The sequence below is a fragment of the Xyrauchen texanus genome, chromosome 4 (genome assembly GCF_025860055.1).
Source record: "Xyrauchen texanus isolate HMW12.3.18 chromosome 4, RBS_HiC_50CHRs, whole genome shotgun sequence".
NCBI classification, from domain to species: Eukaryota; Metazoa; Chordata; class Actinopteri; order Cypriniformes; family Catostomidae; genus Xyrauchen; species Xyrauchen texanus.
In genome coordinates, this window is record NC_068279.1 from 31322355 (window position 1) to 31335212 (window position 12858).

The window sequence follows — 12858 nt, forward strand, 5'->3', positions numbered from 1 at the left end:
ATATATATATATATATATATAAACAACATTTTTCAACAAACTTAAAAACATTGAAAATCATCAACATAAAACCACCATAATTACAAAAATATAACAAAAACTCCTAGAAAGAAAAATCCTCATTCTTCCCCCTTGGAAATACACTTTTAAAGTAAACAATCCCCAAAACTTTTGGTCACACGGTCAATATCCCCACCTCTCATACTAGGTTTTATATGTTCATTGTTGCTGGATTCCTCTGCTCCACACCCTATCACTAGCACAGACATGTCTTCCACTTCTTGGTTGATATCTTGTCTAGAAGAGTTTTAACTAATGAACAAGAAAATAAATTAAGTTAGTTTTGTGTCTATGAATGTTGCATATTTGCATATCTGCAGAGCCCTCTCAAAGTAACAATTCTAGGTAACACATTACAGTAACATTCGTTAACACAAACTAACAAAGAACAATACTTTGTAAGCATTTATGAATCTTAGTTAATGTTCATTTCAACATATACTAAAAAAAGTTTTTTGTATTTGTTAACTTAAAGGGATAGTTCACCCAAAAATGAAAATTCTCTCATCATTTACTCACCCTTATGCCATCCCAGATGTGTATGACTGTCTTTCCTCAGAAGAACACAAAAAGTAATATTTTACAAGAAAATTTCAGCTCTGTAGGTCCACACAATGCAATTAAATGGGTGCCAAAATTTGGAAGCTCCAAAATCCACATAAGGGCAAAATAAAAGTAATCCATAAGACTCCAGTGGTTAAATCCATATCTTCAGATGTGATATGATAGGTGTGGGTGAGAAACAGGTCAATATTTAAGTCCTTTTTCCTTCACTTTCTCCTTCTGTTTTTGGTGATTCACATTCTTCGTGCATATCACCCCCTACTGGGCAGAGAGGAGAATTTATGACAAAAAATGACTTAAATAATCATCTGTTTCTCACCCGCACCTATCATCTCGTCTATGAACACATGAATTTAACCACTGGAGTCATATGAATTACATCCCCAATTCTGAAGAATTTGGGACAGTAAGAAAAATGGTAATAAAAAAAGGTGTGATTTGTAAATTATATTCACACTTTGCTATATTGAAAGCACTACAACTAAACATTATATGATGTTTACCTTGTGAATTTCATTGTTGTTTTGAAAATGTACAGCAATTTCAAATCAGACGTTTGCAACACACTCCAAAAATGTTGGGACAGTCGAGTGTTTACCTCTGTGAAACATCACCATTTCTTCTAGTAACACTTATTAAGCATCCGGGCACTGAAGACACAAGTTTGTTAAGTTTAGAAAGTGGAATATTCCCCCATTCATCCATTATGTAGGTCTTGCACAACTGTATGGGGTCTACGTTGCCGTATGGTGTGTGCCACACATTCTCAATTGGAGACAGGTTAACAGCATTGGGAGCAACATGGGGTTCAGTGTCTTGGCCAAGGACACTTTGGCATGCGGAGTCGTGTGGGCCGTGAATAATACCACCAACCCTCCGATTAGTGGCCAACCCGCTCTACCACCTGAGCCACAGCTGCCTATTTCTCTCATCGCCTAGCTTCTACAGAGGATTCTGCTAAGTTTCTCCTGACTTCCACAACGCACACACTCCACTGACAAACACACTACTCTTTACTCTGCACAGTGGTGCATTACTGACTTTGTAAATATTTTGAAACCATTACCTCTGCTCCTGGGTCATTCTGTCCAGCACCTACGCATTACAGATCAATCTGGCCACATCATGGACCCAGCGGAGCATTCCATTCTTTGCTCCGCCTTCTCCCAACAAGGAGTTCTGCTAGGACATCAGCAGGATCAGATCGCCACCACAAACCAGGCTTTGATCTCGATCGAGTTTCACGCTCTTACTGCTTCTTGTGAATGGAATGATCATGGTATGAGAGATAACTTTCTGCACTGGCTGTCTGATGACATTCTGTATGAGATTTATTCATTTGATTTACCTCTACAATTTGACCGAGGATTTGGCTATTCGAGTCGATCAACACCTTACTCAATGTCACCATCACCGTCGACGGCATATTCCAGCTATGGCTATGGCAGTTGATTGTTACTCACTCTGCCTCTCCAGCTAACTCGTCAAAACCTCAACCCGATCATGAACCCATGCAAGTCACCAGGACTCAAATCTCCAGTAGGGAGAAACTGCGGCGGCTTATTAATGGACTGTGTCTCTATTGTGCTGCTCCGGGTCACCTTGCTGCTGCCTGTCTGTTAAAAGACCTCACTTGTCAGTAGGAGAGGGTTAACTGACGAGTGCAACACCTTTGGATAAATCCTCTGGACTTCGAACACTTCTTCTGTTTCGACTGCAGTTTGGATCGGCCTATCATACTGCTTTGATCGACTCTGGCGCTGAGGGTAACGTTCCGGACCTTGAATTGGCAACTTCCTGATGAACCAATCAATGCCCGTACCCTGAGTGGAACACCACTGTTGATCATCACTCATTTCTCTAAGCCGGTCACGTTCATCTCCGGGAAATATACAGAACACTTGTCATTCCTCCTTATCCTGTCTCCATCAGCTTCTGTAATGTTGGGGCATCCTTGGTTGGTAAAGCACAACCCACGCATTGATTAGTCAACAAACTCTGTTCTTGTTTGGAGTCCTTATTGTCTGTCGCGTTGTCTTAACTCTGCTGTTTGCCCTGTCCAGTCTTGTGTTTGGTTGCAAGACGAACCAGCGGACTTATCCGGAGTGCCGTTGACATACCTTAATTTGAGAGCGGTGTTCAGTAAATCCCGCGCCACGACCCTTCCTCCTCATCGCCCGTACGACTGTGCTATCAAATTCGCACAGTCCCTGGCACTTCTCCACCTCGGGATGGCTGTATCCGCTCTCAGCTCCTGAGAGGGTGACCATTAACAGGTACATCAACGATTCTCTGGCAGCCAGTCTCATTCACCCTTCTTCCTCGCCGACAGGGGCAGGGTTCTTCTTCGTGGAGAAGAATGATGGCTTGCTTAGACCCTGTATAGATTATCAGTGGCTGAATGACATCACCGTAAATAATTGTTATCCTTTGCTGCTGATGTCCTCAGCCTTCGAACTCTTGCAGGGGGCATACATCTTTATGAAGTTGGACCTACACAACACTTATCACCTTATCTGAATTAGATATGGGGATGAGTTGAGCTGATATGCTGGAGCACCCACCAGCATATCAGGTGGGTGCTCCAGCGACTGTTAGAGAATTGGCTTTTCGTCAGGGCGGAGAAGTGTGCTTTTCATGTACAGTCAGTTCCTTTTCTGGGGTTCATCGTTTCGCCTGAGTGTGCATAGACCCGACTAAGGTAAAGGCTGTTTCCGATTGGCCAAGCCCAGATTCTCACATGACTTTGCAAAGGTTTCTGAGGTTTGCTAATTATAGGAGATTTATTAGAAATTACATTCAGCTCGTCGCACCTTTGATGGATCTTACCTCCACTCGCACTGATTTCTGTTGGTCCCTGGTAGCCGAGGATGCTTTTCGAGTTACAACATCGACAACCGAGAATTGTTGGCTGTCCGGTTGGCCTTGAGTGAGTGGCTTCACTGGTTAGAGGGTTCAGGGGTACATTTCGTGCTCTGTACAGATCATAAGATCTTAGATTATATTCGTAGCATCAAACATCTTAACTCTATACAGGCCCACTGGGCATTATTTTTCACAGGCTTCAATTTTCAGCTTTCGCATCACCCGGGCTCTAAAAACATCAAGCCCAACTCTCTTATTCAATGTTTTGTAGTCGAGACCTCTACCTGATACCATTCTACCTTCCACTCACATGGTGGGCATGGTATCCTGGGAGGTGGAGTCTAAAGTCTGCATGGCGATACACTACACTGTGTCTCCAGCCGCTTGCCCAGCGGGTCAGTTATTTGCTACTCGATCTGTCCAGATGCATGTCCTACAGTGGGATCACTCATCTTTCATCGATTTCCATCCTGAGGCAACTCGTAAACAGACACTCATTAGACAATTCTTGTGGCCATCACTAGTGCAGGATATACGTCGCTTTGATGCAGCTTGCCCCATTTGCATGACTAAAAAACATCCTGTGAACCCCCAGCCGGCCTCCTCCAACCACTACTGGTCCCTTCAAGACCCTGGTTGCACATAGCCATGGATTTTGTAACTTTCCCCCCCTCCCTCCCATGGCAACAATGTTGTTTTGACTGTAGTGGACCGGTTCCTGAAGCTGGTCACTTTATTCCCCTTCCAAAATTACCTTCAGTGTGGGAGACAGCGATAGCAGTCATTAACCACGTCTTCTGCATTTATGGCCTCCCAGTCGATGTGATTTCTAACAGAGGCCCAAAATGTGCATCACGTTTTTGGGCATCGTCGTCTACGAGGTTATTACCCTTCCAGTGTAGCATCGGTTACCATCCCCTTCTGTTCCTCACACAAGAACCCGACATCCAGATTCCGTCCGTTCACACCTTTTGAAGAGTTGCCGTTACACCTGGAAAGTCAGCCAGAGAAGCCCTCATGCGGTCTGGTGCTCGCGTTAAGATGTCTGTGGACTGGCACCGGGTTAAGGCCCCAATTTACGTTTGTGAGAAGAAGGTTTGGTTGTCCGCTAAAGATATCCCTCTCCGACTCCCCTCACGTAAGCTGGAACCCAGGTTTATCAGGCCGTTCCCAATCACCAAGGTCATAAGCCCAGTGGCGGTTCATTTCAAACTACCTCCTCACCTTAAACATATCCATCAGGTTTTTCACATTTCAAGAATAAACCCATTTTACATTCATTGTTACATCCTGCCACTCCCATCCCTCCTCCTCCGCGAGGGGCAGAGGGCTCCAGTACCTGGTCGACTGGGAGGGCTATGAACCTCAGGAGAGGTGTTGGGTCCCATATCAGGACACCCTGGAATGCGCCCTCATTGATGAGTTTAATCTCCGGCAAGGTCATTCTGACGGGGACTCCAGGAGACGGGGTACTGTCACGGTTCTGGTAAGCCCACGGGTTTGTTTTGTCATTTTCTCTCCTTTGTGTTTCACAGGCCTGCTCAACTGCCATTATCGGTGTTTCTATGGGATCTTTCATTGTTCTCAGGGTGGCGCCTATCATGCGACTGATTAGCTTGTCGAGCAACACCTGATATCACTCCCTACCTATTCACTGCCCTCATGTTTCTCTGTTTCTTTGCCAGATTGTTATTCTAAATTGAGTATTAACCTTGCTCTCCTTGTTTATCTGTCTTGTCACTCTTTTCATTGCCCATGTTATTTGGGTTGTGGTTTGCCTTCCAGTCTTCATTGAGTTCAGCCTGGTAATCCATGAAGGAATTCCGATCTATGCCCACATTTCGAGGATGTACACTTCTGCTGTTGCTCACGTTGTCAGCTGGACATCTCTCTCATCGCCAAGTTTCTCCTGACTTCCACGGCGCACACACTCCACTGACCAACACTACTCTCAACTCTGTGTGGTGGTGCATTACTGACTTTTTGAATAAATATTTTAGAACTGTTACCTCCGCTCCTGGGTCATTATATCCAGCACCTACACATTACAGGAATCTTACTGTAAAGTGTTACCCAATTTTAAAACCATGCAACTATAACCGCAGTACCAAAGATTACATTTGAATGCAGATATATCCACATGAGATACTTCTGAAAGATCTAATCTCAGTGAGTTTTGTGTGATTGTGATATGGTGGGCTCACATTTTTCCAAAGGCTGCAACAAGAAAAAAATTATATGTTGACATGATACGCTTTTCAAGGATGCAATGTGTTATAGATCACTGAATGCAAAATAATGAGCAAAATGTTCTATTGTCATTTAAAAAATTATGAGATAATTTAGAAATTATGTCATCAGTCAAAATAATTTAGTATAAGAAATATGTGAATAAGAAATGAGTGTTTGTCTAGTAAATGTATCAAATGAAATGCTTAATTTAAATTGACTAATGAATAGAAATTTATGATAAACGTTTTTGTAAAATAATAAGGGCTCTCAACAAATTCTTCTCTTGTCAGTATAGTGTACTTGGCTGTTACAAGACACAGTTGATGCGTTGGTTTCTTTTATCTATACTCTCTGTCCTAAGAACTAACGTATTTCATATCAAACATGTATGTCATGTCCAGATAAGGTAAATCATATTTTCTATAGAAAAAGTCTGTTTTTGTGATGATCTGCACAGCAATGACACACCAATATACAGTAGCAGTGCTAGAAGTAAAACAGCTATTTGATTTTCAAGTGTTGCTGGCTATGATTTTTTTACCTTAACCTTTCATGTTTACATGTCAACCCCCCTATTACATCTCTCTCTCTCTCTCTCTCTGGATATTTCTGCTTTCAAGTATGCATTACACACTGAAAACAAACTTGCACAGACATGTTATACATTTTCTGGCTGCTGTCCTTTACAGAACAGCTGTACAAAGCTCCTAAGACTTTACAGATATTACAGTTTCGTTTTGTGTTAAAGCATGATTTTCTGTAATGCTGCTTTGAAAGATGTGTGTTGTGAAAAGTGCTATACAAATAAGAATGACTTCACTTGACTTGACTTGACTTGCAAAGCAAGATGTTAAAATGAAACAGGTTAGTTAACTTTTGGAAAAAACGGTTGAGGTGATGCCCTATACACGCCATGAAGAACAGTTTGTATAACATCAGTAATTTATTTATAAATGTTCAATATAACTACAGTATATTAAATGTGATTGAAAAGTTTTCAATAGTATTAATATTGGTTTACAATTCTAATTCCTTTTATAAAAACTTTTTTAATTTATAAAAACAACAATTACAGCTATACATGTCTAATTCAAATTTGTTAAACACAACACTTGTTATCAAAAACAATCAGACATTTTGGTTTCAAATCACAGTAATCCAATTAGGGTTAGTTCACCCATCAATGAAAATCCTCTCATGATTTTCTTGCCTTTTAGCCATCCCAGATGTGACTTACCAACTTCAGCAGAACCGAAGTTAAGATTTTTATAAGTAGATTTCAACTCAGTTTGTCCATACAAATGCTGGCTGTTTGATGGTCCAAAAGGCATATTTAGGCAGCATAAAAGTAATCCACACATTTACATGCATTGTATGGACAAACTGAGCTGAAATCCACTTATAATAATCTTCACTTCGGTTCTGCTGAAGAAGGAAAGTCATACACATCTGGGATGGCTTAAAGGTAAGTAAATCATGAGTGGATTTTCATTTTTGGGGGAACTAAACATTTAACGCTAATACTATAGTAGTTTTAGCAAGGTATGTTTTCAATGAATTACTGTTTTCCAAGAAACAGCATTACTATTTTTCTCTATTTCACACAGACAAATGCAGTTCAGTGTTAATTATACAGTAAATATTTTATTATGTTAAGATGTGAACTGTATTTGACCTGATGTAAGTTTTATATATATATATATATATATATATAAAACTTACATCAAGTCAAATACAGTTCACATTATATATATATATATATATACTGTATTTTACATATGTCAAATACAGTATACATATATATATAATTTTATTTTTTTGGCTTGTAACAGACTTTTGTCTTTGATCAGTACCCAACCTCTGTTTTAAAGGTTGGCATTGAGGGATGGTATTTTGTTTGCAAGAGCACAGATGTCTGTGATTTTTGTCACATGTTGCATATGTGAATAAATCCCCCAATGCAGTTCTGTCCATTTGCTTGGGAATGATACATGAGTTTCTCTCACCCATTTCTTCACAAAAAATCTTAGCATAAAAACAAAACAGGAAAATGTATGTTTCCATTCTAACCATTTGCTCCCACATAACATTAATGTAACAATGTATGGAGGTTAGTCAGTTAGGTAAGTTTCAAACAGGGGTGTGACTGTTCCATCTTTCCACTCAACAAGGATCTCCCCACGCCGAATGGAAGGTGACTTGGCAAGTTTCATGGGGTGTTGGGTTAGAGGGGCTCGCTCACTAGGCACCGGAGACCCTGGTTGACTGACCTCTCCAGTTGGAGTGTAGGATTTCAGCACAACAACAGTCTTCTTCCACCTGAGCATGAACAGGAAATCATTTAGAAACCTTGTTGCGGTGTCTTTCCTTGTTATGAAACTGATCTATGTGAGCTATGTTCTCTAACTTCTTATCTACAGTAAATTCACATGTGAAATTAAATAGTGGCATTGGGAGTTACAATATATATGAAATGGTTTATTTTCCCAAGAATTAGGAGTATCTCACCTGTTCTGATAGATGTTAAGGGTGAGGATTACAAGTCCAAGTAACAGGGCAAAGGTGCTTAGAAACAACATTGTAATTTTCCAGCTTGTTCCTGTTAGTAAACACACTAGTTAATGAATATCACCAACCAGTGTTCAGAAATAAAAATGGTCCATTGGCCTGGGGCATGTGCGAGAGTTTTAGGCCAATTGCATGAACTGTTACTTGCCACTGTCAATGTATTAGTGGGGTTTTATTTATTTATTACAAAGCAGGAATTTAGAAAACACATATTATTTGGTGTGGTGCAGTTTTAGAAATCGCTAACATGTACCGTATATAAATTGTAATAAAATATGTCACTATTATTAAGAATGTGTTATGGATGTGGGTTTAATTAAAAGGTGATTGATCATTTATTTTGCTCGCCCATATGTTGTAGTTGCTGTAAAGCAAAAAATATTTAATTTAAGACAAGGAAGTTCCAAGATTTAAATTTGCTCAATGCTAAAGGTTAATCTCTTGTCTTGTACAGCATGCCCATAGAACGCCGACAGACCATTCACTCCAAGTATGATACATATTGCAGCAAATATGTCAAGAATATCAGTTCTGTTACCAGACTGCTACAACTACAATTGCACATAAAAATACATGACTAAATATAAAAGTTTGCTTTTTGAGGTGGGGTGAAATTATGAGAAAAAGAAGAGAAAATTTTGGCTTGGCAAGTAAAAATCTAAAGAAAAGAAGCAAAATAAAAACCTTACAATACTGGCAAAATTTTGCCAACATTAATTATTTTTCTGCAGTTTACACTTTTTCCTCATTTTCTTTTTCACCATCTGATTAAAGATTCATGAGTTGTCGTCGGTTTAAGTTTAAGTTTCCTGTCCTCTGCTGCTCTCTTGTGGACAAAGTCTAAAATATTCCAGAACCATGGGACAGTTGGGTGTTTTTAATAACTAATTGTGTTATTTCTGACTACACTGATAAGCATTTAACTGCCAAAATTAATAATGTAGCTTTCTGAAAAGGATAAACACTTTCCACACACCGTAATCTGAAGTAAAAACATTTACAGAAGGTTCCCCAGGCTCCATGCTGCTTTGAGGATCAGGCGATGCCTCTGAACTCTGTGTCACCTCGGTGGACTGCAGGCCATTATTCCCAGCTTGAGCAAGGAAGTCCAATGATTATATATCAAGAGTGTACACTAATAACATACTAATTATTAACAGGCAAAACAGACAATGCGCAACTTTATTAAGACCAGATGTAAAAGTAAAAAACAAAACACATGACTCGGGATGATAAGGTTTTGTATGACAGGAGAGATCTGGAATAGACGGTTGTCATAATTCTATGGAGTTAAACTAAAGTGAATGAGATGCTATTAATAAGAATGATGAAATACAGAATTAAGAACTCTTACAATGCCAATAGCGAACATTAGTGAGGATTCGGGGTCCAGTTGGAAGTGTCTGTTGAGACTCTTTTAACTCATTCTGACCACGATGTGTGCTGTCTGTCTCCTCGCATACCGTTTGATTAGCCAGTGTCCTCCACTTGCTCCCTTTCCCGCGGCCTTTGGAAAGGAAAACCTTGGAGGAATCATGCCGTGCGCTCAGGTGCAGACCCTTGCCATGTAATGTCAGAAGACCTTTTTTAGAGCAACTCCAGTTCTGGCCCTCACGATCTTCCTCCGCAGACCTGCAAGCTTGCAGCCAAACACTCTCATGCTCCTGGATCTGGGGTGCAGTTAAACACCCTCCCATCTGTGGGTTACTGATGGAGCGAGTTACAGCGTCCCACTCCCACTGTTGTAGAGCTGAATCTGTTCTACACTCTTGCAGGGTTAACTTGCTGCTGACTTGTCCTTCATTTACCTGCACACACTTTCTCAGCTCTTCATTCCTTATCCTGAGCCCTGCAACTTCTAAAGTGAAAGCGTAACATTGTGGCAAGTAGGTAAATGTTCTTAGGTAAACAGCCGACAAGTTCTCATTCATAAAGGTTCCTATTGCACATATGCATGTGTTGAGAAAAAAATAACTAATCTTTAACCACGTTATACAGTCCACCAATTAAAAAATTGTATTTGCATGCATTAAAGGGTAACTAAACCCTAAACCAACTTTTTTTAGTTAATGATCTGTAAGAATGGGGCTTTATTAGTACTGGTCATTGATTCAAGTAATTTTTTTGACATTTGTGTATAAAGTGTTTTAATTCTACAATATATGGTGTAAAAACGTCTGAGTGCTGCCCTCTTCAGGTTGAACGGTGGCTACTGCAGTTGAATTTTCCTATTGGCTGTTTGCGGTAGTTCGTGACGTAAGCGGTGAGAGCTGACGTAAGCAGGTTCCAGCTCACCACGCCCTTGGTACGAGCTAGACACTGGCCCCATTCTCCCTTGCGCGGCTGCTTCGCTAGCATCGTCGGATGCCGATCGCGATGCGGGCGTTAAAACCGCAGTTTGAGCCAGGGGCTCGAATTGATATGGCTCCGGCCCTGTGTCCACAGACAATTCACCCTCCTCCACTTCAGGTGAAGGTGGGGGAGAAAAGTCCTCGACTTCAAAAGACCGCTCCGTGGCAAAGCTACTTGTGTCACTCCAGTCACTGACAGCAGCTGTCAATTAATCAGTCACTACGGGTCTCAGGTGCACGCCCCCCCCCGCGGTTCGTCCCCTCTATCCCCGCTGGGGTCTGCCCACTTTTCCAGCATTTTTCAAATATTGCTAGTGGGTGGAGTCAGACTCTGAACAGGGGTTTAGTTACCCTTTAAATTTGATGGAAACATTCTGATAGATATTAAAATGGTTTGAAAACAGTCTACAGACGATGTTAAAGACCTATGAAAAATATATGACAATTACATAGTTAGAAAATAATATAGGCCTATGTTACTCTCCAGTTCTACCCGCTCTGTACGGGACTTAATCTGGCGTCTCCGGCATGGGAGGCGGGTGCGCCAACAAGAAGTCAAGTCAACCTTTATTTATAGAGCACATTTAAAAACAACAGAAGTTGACCCAAAGTGCTTTACAGGTCAAACAAACAAAATATATAAAAAGAGATGGATTAATTATATAAAACATAATAATAAAAAAAAAATCTAAACATTTAAATACAACATCATATATTTATCTATTTCAACCTATTCAATTATCTATTCAAAAGCCATAGAGTAAAAATACGTTTTCACAGAAGATTTAAAAATGGCTAGAGATGAAGCTGACCTCAGATGTAATGGGAGACTATTCCATAGATAGGACCTATCACAGAAAAGGCACGGTCACCCTTAGATTTATAACGGCAAAGAGGGACCTTCAATAGACGTTGATCAGGAGACCTAAGTGCTCTGGTGGGGGAGTAGGGGTGTAGAAGGTCAGTGATATATTGAGGCGCAAGACCAGCAGCTAGTGCCTTGTAGACAAAAAACTAAATTTTAAAATCAATCCTGAATTACACCAGAAGCCAGTGTAGAGATGCTAAAACCGGGGAAATGTGGTCCCTCTTTCTTGACCCTGTTAAAAGCCTAGCTACTGCATTTTGAACAAGCTGTAGGCAGGATAACGCAGTTTGGGGCAGACCAATGTACAATGAGTTGCAATAGTCCAACCTAGATGTGATAAATGAGTGGATCACAATTTCCGAGTCTTGATGGGAAATAATTTTTTTTATTTTAGCTATAGGTGAAGGTGAAAAAACCTACCCTTGACAACAGCACTGATCTGCTTATTGAAAAGTAATGAGGAGTCTAAAATCAACCAAGACTCCTCAAATGATCTTGTACATTTGGCGACAGTGGGCCTAACTTGGCAACCAGGCCAGGTAAGGAGGACAAATGGAGGAACCTAAAATAAGAACTTTGGTTCTTCAGAAGGATAAAGCCTACGGCCCCTAGTGTCAGTTATTAGAGCACCTCTTGAGGTCAGGAGAGTGAGGGGTATAAACATTGCTCAGCTATCTATCAGCTGGCCACTGTTACACCTACAACTTAAAAATTGCTTGCTTTGTTTACTGTAAGTTTAAGTTCATGGTGACCAGATTACCAAGATAGCGAACTGTAGCCTACTGATCAAAGAAGCGACTAGTGACATCAATGTTTATCATCAAATGCCATTTGTTCTAAGAGTTAGACATTAACAAAAAGTCACTTTTGTATTGTTACTTGAAATAATACATTTCCTTTACCTTTAAAAATTAGTGTTGTGAGAACAAGAGTGCAGAATCCTCTCCAAACGCCATCCATTGCCGCGGGTCTTCAAGCGCAATAATAACAACAAGATATTACACTCCAAATTCAGTTTTTATATGCTCCAATCAAGAACACAGAATTAAACAGTCATTCCGACCATACCTGATATATCTTTAAAGCAAGCAACTGTAGTACCAGTGAGAAGCGACAAGCTATTCCACCCGATACTGGACAATCTAGCAAAACAGTTCGGAAGAAGACAGGACATTTGTGGCGCATTCATGTAGCGCAGAAGTGTTTAAAGAGTGAGTACAGAATACTAATTACCAAGAGACGATTTGTGCAAATGAAGTATACCCAGCGTTGTTGGGAAAGGGGAGAACGACTGTATAAAAAAAGCATATGAAACGTATTAAAAAAAAATTAGGAGGCTACCTAATTGAA

At 40.5% G+C, this 12858-nt stretch overlaps 1 protein-coding gene across 2 annotated transcripts; it reads right to left on the reverse strand.

Moving 5' to 3' along the window:
* Positions 1-7547: 7547 nt before the first annotated feature.
* si:dkey-245n4.2 (uncharacterized) lies at positions 7548-12858 on the reverse strand. Of its 2 annotated transcripts, XM_052115416.1 has the most exons (7): positions 12742-12858; positions 12577-12650; positions 12411-12478; positions 9644-10147; positions 9266-9382; positions 8230-8320; positions 7548-8040 (listed from the first exon to the last, which is right to left on the reverse strand). In XM_052115416.1, exons 3-7 carry the CDS (start codon positions 12466-12468, stop codon positions 7833-7835), a joined length of 978 nt encoding a protein of 325 aa, XP_051971376.1. In that variant the 5' UTR covers positions 12469-12478; positions 12577-12650; positions 12742-12858; the 3' UTR covers positions 7548-7832. The 2 variants fall into 2 exon arrangements, with proteins under 2 accessions (XP_051971376.1, XP_051971365.1); XM_052115405.1 differs by lacking the exons at positions 12411-12478; positions 12577-12650; positions 12742-12858 and having other exon boundaries at positions 9644-10786.